Genomic DNA, 10,656 nt, shown 5'->3' on the forward strand with positions numbered 1-10,656 from the left:
ATAGATAGGAATCTTGTAACTCGTAATTGATAGGCTTAGCTAGTCTTTTTCATGTTTTGATGTTGATGTAATAACAGGACCACGGATCGGAGCCTCGGACGGAACCTCACTCGACTCTCGAACATCACTTCATCACCTTATCTATTTCTGAACTACACGCGACCTGATTCCCTTATAATCCGGGATATGTAGGCTGTCCAAAATCAGGACTCGGTTGCACCTTTTCTTTTTTTTTCCTCTTTTGAATACCGATATGGTCAAAAAATTAGTCACATGGTTCACTTTATCTTTGCCCAAAAACTCTTCGTTTTTTTGAGCAAAGAGGGGCAACTAGTTTAATGTAAATATTTCTTTTAGGTCTAATCTTAATATTTTTTTAAAAAAATTATCTTACTTTTAATATGTTTTACTTTAGAAAAAAGGGGTGCCAAGAAAAGTTAAAATAAAATAAATAATAAACTAACGGAAGAACAAGAATCAGTAAATTAAGAAAGATACAAAATAATATCCCTTTTACCCATGATCTCCTCAACCGCCCCACGATTTCTCCTCCTAACTCCCATTTTTCCACTTCCTCATGTTAGTGACATTCCCACTTCCTCATATTAGTGACTTTTCCACTTTCTCATATTAGTGACTTCCCCACTTCCTCATGTTAGTGCTCATTCCCTCACATCTCACATCATGCGCACACACACAATCACTGGCACACACAGACACGATCTTACACAAAAACACACATACACATCTATATAATACACTTCACAAATAAAAAGAAAAAATAGAGGAAAAAAACAATAATTTAAGTAAGAAGAAACGAGAGGAGAAGTTCAAAACACAGAGACGAAAAAAGGGATGGCTTCTTCTTAACGGAGACAAGGTATATACACTCGATATACAGTCACTATACATTTTTTATACACTAGAGATACTCTCGATATACACTAGATATACACGGGAAGCCATTGAAAAATACAAGGTCATGAACCTCACCCCAGACCACCACCCTTGACTTCGTCTTCTCCAAAGGACCCCCTCCCCCCACTTCGATTTTCATCTTCTCCACTGGAAAAACTCAAAAAAAAAAAAATCAACCAAGAAAATCAGTCCAAACACACCTCACAAAATAGCTCCATAACCACCAAGTGCTAGTGTCAGAATTTTGGAGTTTCGAGGTTACAGATTGTTAGTTCTGTTTGTGGTTCGAGAGGTCTGTCGAGGTTGCCGCCGACAAAGGTTTGTGGTGGTGGCCTTTGTTATAGGCTTGATGGTTGAGTTACAGAAATGTAAAGTTTGATCCGGTCAATATAAAGGTCCATTCCCAATCTGATCTTTTATCCTTCAAATGCATTTGGATCTAGCAAAAGAAAATTCCGTTAACTACAGGTTGTTTGCATGCCATATTTTTGCCATGCTTTAAAGTCTAATTTGATCCTTTAACTTGGTGCCATGATATTTGCTACAATTTTATTTACATTATGAATGTTTAAGTTAAGTGAAATTCTTGTTGTTTAAGTTAAATGAGTAAGTTAAATGATATTCTTGTTGTTATGTAGTTGCAAGTGTGTTAAAGTCATGAATGTATATACATACTATTTCTATAATCTGATGTCCTAGGTATAAATAAAAGAATATTATTTCCTTTATTAGATCTAAAGGGAAACAACAAACTGAAATTTGTTAGAGCTAAAAGTCGTGTAGGCTAGTTGCTATAGAATGAGCCAAATAACTGGCCACTGGTATTGGAAATCGGACATAAGCTTGGTATAAGAATGATGTTTTGGTTGAAATAAATCACATTGCAACTTGGCGTTTTAGTTAAATGCTGACCTATTTCTTCGATAATCAAGAACGTCGAATTATTCAACGATACTAGTATGCATGTACCCACGTTCTCTTAATAATCTATTATCGTAATTGTGTACACGTTCGCGTGACATAATTACGATTTTTAGAATAAATCAAGGTACGCGTTCGCGCGATTTTGGCCAAGTTTTTTTGGTAATAATAATAAAGTGTTGTTAATCGTGTACACGTACGCGTGACATGATTTTTAACGCGCCAAACAAAATGAGTACACGTACGCGTGACTAGTTTCAGGTTAATTTCTTAATTAAAAGCGGTAAAAAGGGAAATGCACATAGGTTCTAAAATGAGTAATTAAACAATTTTAATAAGCCAAGTATGATCAAAGCAACCGTACTAGAACTACGGAACTCGGGAGTGCCTAACATCTTCTCCCGGGTTAACAGAATTTCTTACCCGAATTTCTGTGTTCGCAGACTGTAAACAGAGTCAATATTTTCCTCGATTCGGGATTCGAACCGGTGACTTGGGACGCCATAAATTATCCCAAGTGGCGACTCTGAATCTTTAATTAAAATAAATCTCGTTTCATTTGTCACTTTAATTGGAAAAACTCCTTTATACCTCTCGGTGTAGTGAAAAAGGAGGTGTGATACCACTGTTTAAAATATTTTTAGTCTTTAGCCATTACTTAAATAAACTTTACCCGTCCGAACGAAAACACCCTTCTGCTCATAAAGTTCATGACCAAGTATCCTTAAATTTTGAATTTGCAACTCTAAGTTCAGGACTACACGTCCTTATCTTTTGAACTTGCAACTCTAAGTTCAGGACTTCAGGACCACATGTCCTTAACTTTTGAACTTGGAACTCGAAGTTCAGAACCACCTGTCCTTAATTTCTGTACTTATAACTCAAAGTTAAGGACTACTTGTCCTTAACTTTTGAGCTTGTAAGTCTAAGTTCTGGACCTATTGTCCTTAACTTTTGAGCTTGTTAGTCTAAGTTGAGGACCAAGTGTCCTTAACTTTTGAGCTTGTAACTGTAAGTTCAGGACCAAGTGTCCTTAACTTTTGAACTTGTAATTGTAAGTTTAGGACCTATTGTCCTTAACTTTTGAGCTTGTTAGTCTGAGTTTAGGACCTATTGTCCTTAACTTTTGGGCTTCTTAGCCTAAGTTCGGGACCTATTGTCCTTAACTTTCGAGCTTGTTAGTCTAAGTTAAGGACTTTAGGACCCATTGTCCTTAACTTTTGACCTTGTAACTGTAAATTCAGGACCTACTGTCCTTAACTTTTGAGCTTGTTAGTCTAAGTTCAGGACCAAGTATCATTAACTTTTGAACTTTGAACTTATAATTCTAAGTTCAGGACCAAGTCTCCTTAACTTTTGTACTTGGAACTCGAAGTTCAGGACCAAGTGTCCTTAACTTTTGAACTTGTAATGAAAAGTTCAAAAGTAGAGAAACTATTACCTGCTATATGCGGGACAGACAATTATCGCCATCTACAAAATAAAAAGTTCTAGTTTATCCTTTAAATTAGTTGCCAAGTGTATTTCTCATGCAAGTGCTTCGTTCAAACTATCTTAAGAGGAAATAGTTCTAATTTGTCTTGGAAAGGTACCAACTTCTGCTAATGAATCTTTTCTACCAAGTGTCTTATGCACACACTATCAAGTAGTAGTATGCAAAACGAAGATGTTTGTCATCAGTGGATATCCTCTGTAAACCCACTAATTATATGAGAAATTATCATCCAGAGTCGAAGATACCTTACAAAAAGAGAATCCAATAGGGTCCACGACAGTCGCCGTCTCACAGACGGCGGCACCGTTCTTCTCCCTAACATGAAAGAGATAGAAGAAAGGGTAACACAGTTTTTTGATATTAATTTTAATAGACTAATGGCTACTAGATAAAAAGTAAATACCACTTTAAAAAGTGGCTACCCCACACAATTTTTATGCTTTCAAGATATATAGTACAAGCACCCAAAATTGCATGGGACGGCCTATTTGGTTGTCCCCTTTTAACTTATACCCATTTTATTTTTTCGTTTGCATCCGTACCCATTTTTTGTTAAAAGTGTTTTAAAAAGGCGATATTGCCATTCAGGACTATTGACAAAACTGTAGACTGCAGAACAAAACTTCAGCATGTTTTGGGTATGAAGTTTTAGCAAATGAATTAAATAACGTCAGTATGCATTAGAAAAAACTCATTAGAAAATTGCATACTGCAAGAACAAAAACTTAAGCATGTTTAGTCTAAAGTTTTAGGAAATGAACTAAAAAACTTAAGCATGTTTAGTATGAAGTTTTAGCAAATGAACTAAATAACTTAAGCATGTTTATTCTGAAGTTTTAGCAAATGAACTAAATAACTTCAACATGCATTAACAAAAACTCATTAGAATATTACATACTGCAAGACAAAAACTTAAGCCTGTTTAGTCTGAAGTTTTAGCAAATGAATTAAAAAGCTTAAGCATGTTTAGTCTGAAGTTTTTGCAAATGAACTAAATAACTTCAGCATGTTTAAACTGAAGTTTTTGCAAATGAACTAAATAACTTCAGCATATTTAGAGTGAAGTTTCGGACAAAACTCATGACAAAACTGTAGACTGCAGGATAAATAACTTCAGCATGTTTAGGCTGAAGTTTCGGATAAAACTCATGGCAAAACTATAGACTGCATGATAAATAACTTCAGCATACATTAGCATGAAGTTTTAGCTTCAATGTGAAACAACTTCATGCTATATTAGCATGAAGTTTTAGCAGCCAATAAATCATAATAAATCCATATACATGTAGAATAATTTTAGAATCTGAATCATTTATATGTTGACACAATAGCATGTATTGTGAGTAGCTGCTGATTCAGATATTCATTGACATTTTGCCATGTAATCAAGTATGTCCCAAAAACTCTTCAACATATGAGATCCAAAAAAAAAACCCCATAAGAAATACTATATAAATACGTAAAATTTGACAAAGTATAAAAAAAAAGAGTAAAACAATGGCTGAAGCTAATACGTGCATATCTTGAACGTGTTACGTTATGTCGATGAATAACGGCAAATTTATCAGGGGGGTAATTGTCATATTATTACGAATTTTTTGTCAGCTGACAACCAAATCAATAACTTTTAAAAATAGGATACAGATTAAAAGGTAGCACAAATATAGAGTATAGCTGCAAATTCCCGTACAAGCACCGGACGAGGCCGACTCTAATGTTGTAGTCAATAAGGCTAGTGCCTTAGGCCCCAAATTTGGGAGACCCCATTTTTATAGAGATAATAGATTTATAAATATTTTAAAAAATAATATTTAATACTTTAAGTACAAAAGTAGACTCTCATATGAAAGAAAAGAATTTTTTTTGGCTAGCTACGTAAATAAAGTAATTGGTTGTCCTACTTAAAAATAGGTAGCATGAATAGTTATGAATTGAGATTGATTTAACAAGATAGTACAAATAGAAGATAATATTATAATCGATATATCCAATCAAATAAACACTTTTCTTTTTCAAATGCTTAAATTGCTTATAGAATATTGTCAAAAGTTCTTATAATAGTTGCCTCAACGAAAGAAGTTTTTTAAAATTAAAGTTTATAACATTTTAGCTAAGATCAATAATGCTTCATGAAAGATTAAATGGATTGGCTAAATTAGTTGAAAGAAATAACTTGAAAAAAATTATTATAAAAATATTATTAACAACTTTGCATCTCAAAAACTAGAAGAATATACTTCAAATAACATATACATTATAACCTTAAAAAAAAAAAATTAAACCTCACATTAAACCTTGGCTTTAGTACACATGTGCTTGAGATGTGCGCCCTGGGCCACCAAAATAAATGTTTTTGTATTATGCTACTCCTACTTTTTTTCCGTCTCCTTTGATCTCTTTGTTAGAGTTATTGCTTATTGTTGACTCGAACCCACAACCTTGGATCTTAGGTGGGAGGGGTCAGAGGCGGATTTGTTGGTATTTATACGGGGCATGTGAACCCATGGTCTTTCCGTCAAACTAGGTATTTTATGTACATATTTTTTAGAATTTGTCTAATATTATCTGCTGGCACCCATGTTCCAAAAAGGCTAAATGGTGCACTTGGTTGAATGTTGAGTTATTTACTTAGAGGATTAGGGATCAAATCCCACTAAATACTTCTTTTTTTTCTCCTTTTTAATTTCTAAACCATTTTTACTATGTCAAGGAAATACTATAATATCTGAGAAAATTCCCTCGTGAAATCTATACATTGATTTCAAGGTAGGAAAATTATCTTTTAAATGTGGATATCTATGAATCAACAGCTTCAACTGTCGTAAAACTCTAAACTCTAAAGTATCAAAGACTCGTAAAGGCCACAAAGAAACTAAAACAACAGAATCAGTCAATTTAACCAAGCTCCATGTCCATGTCAAGCTGGCAATATAGTAGTCAATTCTAAAGTAGCAAAAGGTACTTAACAAGGAAGAAGAGAAACCATCATACCTGTAAAGCAGAGTTAAGATTTGAAAAAGCAGAGCATATTAAAAGTGAAAGGACATGCCGATTCTCCAATTGTATGCGACTTTCCAAACATTCCCATCATTACTGCTTCCTCCTCTTTTCTCCTCTTTTATAATTCTAGCATTTTCGCCACAATGATCAGCACTGTGTTTTAGATTCAGTGAGAGAAAAAAAGAAAAAAGATGGCAGTTTCACCTGAAACAATGCCGGAGAATTCTGTCATCGACTTCCGTGCACCGCCGCCATCTCCGATCGCCTCTGGACGGCGATCCTGCGTCACGAACGATGAAATCCTCACGGAATTTCTAGAAAATTCGCTCAAAGTCCCAGACCTCAGGCTTCCTGATCGAGTCTTCCCCAGACAAAAATCCATTCGCAATCCATCAAAACTCAATTATGAGTCATTAGAGTCGTTAAGCAATGACTCAATTTCGAAAATTCTGGATTCGGTCGCAACGATTGGGTGCTTTGAGGTAGTTAACCATGGAATTTCAGGAGATCTGATCAAGTCAGTTTTTTCCGTCGCCGACGGAGTCTTTAGGATTTCATCGGAGGGAAAGGCGAAATTGACAAGGTCATCAGAGAATCCCTATGGATTTGAGGAGTTTCATGGAGAGGAAGATAGAGAGACGAGTGAAGAGTTCGTTTGGTGCAGAGGTGATCAAAATTTCAACAAGGAAATGGAGGGAGTTTGGCCTATTGGATTTTCGAATTTCAGGTAATTCAAATTTACAAACTTACTACTCAATCGTTTGTACTAAGATTGATTTAGACGCAAGTATGAAATTTTTTATATCATTTTTACCATTTAGTCATTTAAGGAATCAATTGTATTGCTCAAATTCTTCAAAGATACTTTAGCACTTAAGTGTGAATTGTAAAAATAATATATAATAAATATTTTTGAACAATCCAAACAACATAACTCATTATTCGAAACAGCCCAAAAAAGGACACATGTCTGCATGGTAAAAGCATCTAGCTTGAATTTTCTGAGGAACTACATATTGTGTGCCTCTATGTTAGAGATGAATACAATTTTTACAGTAAATGGTTTTAGAGAGTGTGCTATTTATATAATACGAATATATTCTGAGTTGAAGGACAGTGATTAATGCAATCACTCTCATTGTCGAAGCTGGATTGTCATGATATCTCTGTTCGAATTTCGTTTAATGGTTGTGTGTCTATGATGTAATTGTGTAAGTAAACCAGTGTTTTAAAAGGATTCTTGGGACTCGCCTTGGTGCTCACCCCGGGCAGGCACTATCAAAACATCTTAAGATTCATGTGTGGGACTTAGTTTTGTGAGGTTTACGCCCCCAAGCGTTCGACTGTGCGATCTAAACGTGCTTAACGCGCTACGCTCGGGACTCGTCCAATATTTCTTATGCAAATCATAGGTTGAATTCATTAATTTGCACTATGACTCTCAATATTCTTTAACAAATGAATCATTAAAGTTCTTTTTTTTCTATAGGAACATGAAAATTGTAAATAACTCAAACAACGAACCATAATATTGCATATTTACTAATTGAGAACATCGTGAGGGTGAATATTGTTTGAATATTTCTTCTAAAAATAGATAACCAAATTTATAATATCTTTACTTGATAAACCTTTATGTCTTAGTTCTATGTCTCTCAAAATTATCATATATTTATTATTTTACTATTTAAAAATAATTTTATATATATTCATGAAAGAGTAATATTTTAAATTACGGCGTTGATAAAATTTATTAACTATTTACTTTTAAGGAGGTAAAATATGCAGTTTGATAATATTTTTTTAAGAAATTGTGATTGTTAATTATTTAAAAGTTAAGACATTGTAGTTAATTTATATTTTATAGTAATTTTAATAATATTGTATTATTTATACTTGTAAAACATGCTTAGATATTTTATTTTATATGAGTTTATTTTAATTCTTTTTAGTTTTCTTGAACTTTTAATGTATCTTTTATATTTTTTGTGTCATACATTATTAATACATAAATTTGAAAAACTAATAATCTATGGGGCTTATATTTCATGTCTCGGGGCTTTTGCCTCGCCTTGTATTATAACGTCTTGCCTTACGCCCTCGCCTTTTAAAACATTGAAGTAAACAAGCATTCACGCATAATTAATTATTGACTCGAACATATATTGATATGTTAAACATGACCCCTTAGTTGATTAGTTGCTGCATATTACACTAACGACAATCTTTTTGTTAATTACATTGTTTATAGTATGCATGCACAAACTAAAATCATTAGCATCACGTACTAGTACTTATTTTTTTCTTTCATTTTATTCTTACTCTTCATGATTCGCGTGCATGCTAGATGATGACTTTCAACGTGAGATATTCTATTATATTAGCTGATAATTCACCTTGACATGTCGTACAAATGGCAGCCTGGGTAGCTCCGTGCACTACGTCCGGGAAGGGCCGCACCTTAACGGGTGTGATATAAACAGTCTACCCTAATGCTCATTAGTAACTGCTTTCACAGTTCGAACCCGTGACTTATATATCAACATTACTGTTGCTCTAAGGCTCCACTTCATATTACACAAGTAAACTAATTAGATTACTTTAATATCGACAGTGTAAAGATGGGAAATCTTTTGGATGACATGGAAGACAAAGCTGGGCGAATACTACAATTCCTGCAGCAGAATACGCCTAGAAAATTAATCCATGAAAATGGGGAGATGCAGGAGCAATTCGGAGAATTGCCAGCAAACTCCATCTGTTATCTCCACAAGCACAAGGGAAGTATAAAAGGAGATGAAGAGTACATGAACACCTTGAAATATGATGTGATTAGAATGTTGATAAGAGGATCCGAGTTTCCTCATTCATTGTGTTTGCATGTTAGCAATGGTTGCTCAGAGTTTCATGTTTATTCGAAGAAAGGCTGGGTCTCTTTTCAGCCTGATAAAAACTCCCTTATAGTCACCATTGGAGATCTCTTACAGGTAATTATTTTTTTTTACAAATTTAATCACTTGACTAACCGTGACAAAATTTAAATAGTGACCTCATAAAAGGCTGTTTGTGCAAATATCCCATATGGGCCATTATGACGGGCCATCATATGTTTCAGTTATGCGTGAAAATAGCACGGCTTAACTAATTTTCGGACTAGTAATTGAAAATAGCTTTGAAAAATAGCTAGTTATTTTGCTGAAACACGGAAAGTTTCAGCATAATATGCGGAATTATGGAGTTCCTACATATAAACTTCTCGCATATTATGTTGGAACTCCAGCATATTATGCTGGAATATTTCCGGAATTTTAAGGGTGTTTTTGTTTAAATTTTATCTTTACATTAAAAATTAACTAAATTTTGATTAATTTTGAAAATCTGACTATTTTTTAATTACTAGTTGAAAACCTAGCTATTTTTTTTTTTTTTCCGTTATAGAAGCCCTACCAGCAGCACCAAGACGACCACTTTTCCATTTACACTCACAGCCTTTTTCTTTTAGTATCTTTTTTCCATTTTCAATAGAAAATTTCGAACAACTACGGCCCCCACCCTAACCACATTGTCCTATCAGCATTTTAGATTAAACGAAAACACAATCATTAAAATCTTTCTTGGATTTGCAATATGAATCTTCAAGTATAAATGAATTATGAATTGTTTTATTTTTTTCTTTTTCAATTTTTACATATTGATTTATTTTAGACATGGAGCGGTGGACAATACAAGCATGTGATAGGAAGACCAGTTTTTCAAGGTCAAACAGAGGACTGCATTTCTATGGCTTTACTATTTTCTCCTCCTAAGTTGACAGAAGACTCTAATAAGCAAGAAAAAGAGAAGAGCATTTCAATTGGGCAACAAATCATTATTGCTATAGCATTTACGCTTATTTACCATTTCTTGATTTATATCTATAAGAGGTTTTGAAGATTTTTTACTATGTTTTTGCATATACAGGCTGTGGAAATTCCACAGTGAAATCATGGAGTCATCAGTTTCATTTTCTTTTGTATTTTTTTCCCGTTAAATTGTACAAGGTTTCTGGATATGTTTATTTAGTTAAATGATGATACTAAGAATTTGATGTCTCTATCGTTCTTTTTTCCCTTTTGCCATCTAAGAGAACATTGTACCAGAGCATGAATCAGATATAAAGTGTAAGCCTCAAGTTAGCATGATCATTATGTTGGGATATATACTATTAACCATGAGTTTGGTTTAGATATAATATTTATTATGAAATAATTGTTTATTCAGTTTTAATAAAGTTTTAAATAGATCATATAATAGTTTGTGTCCTTTGCTTATATAGTAGATGA

The 10,656-nt window shown here is 33.7% G+C and overlaps 1 protein-coding gene across 1 annotated transcript; it reads left to right on the forward strand.

Annotated features, from left to right (window-relative positions):
- The first annotated feature begins 6,430 nt into the window (after positions 1 to 6,430).
- LOC104211879 (gibberellin 3-beta-dioxygenase 4) lies at positions 6,431 to 10,427 on the forward strand. The gene is made up of 3 exons (XM_009761017.2): positions 6,431 to 7,061; positions 8,949 to 9,321; positions 10,040 to 10,427. The coding sequence occupies exons 1-3, from the start codon at positions 6,526 to 6,528 to the stop codon at positions 10,262 to 10,264; spliced, it is 1,134 nt and encodes a 377-aa protein (XP_009759319.1). The 5' UTR covers positions 6,431 to 6,525; the 3' UTR covers positions 10,265 to 10,427.
- Positions 10,428 to 10,656: the final 229 nt, after the last annotated feature.

The sequence above is a fragment of the Nicotiana sylvestris genome, chromosome 3, assembly GCF_000393655.2.
Source record: "Nicotiana sylvestris chromosome 3, ASM39365v2, whole genome shotgun sequence".
NCBI lineage: Eukaryota > Viridiplantae > Streptophyta > Magnoliopsida > Solanales > Solanaceae > Nicotiana > Nicotiana sylvestris.

Bases quoted from the DNA above. Each gene is read 5' to 3' on its own strand.
- LOC104211879 (XM_009761017.2), top strand. From the start codon at position 6,526: ATGGCAGTTTCACCTGAAACAATGCCGGAGAATTCTGTCATCGACTTC. The intron at 7,062-8,948 runs GTAATTCAAATT...TAATATCGACAG, and splicing joins ATTGGATTTTCGAATTTCAG to TGTAAAGATGGGAAATCTTT. The intron at 9,322-10,039 runs GTAATTATTTTT...GATTTATTTTAG, and splicing joins CCATTGGAGATCTCTTACAG to ACATGGAGCGGTGGACAATA.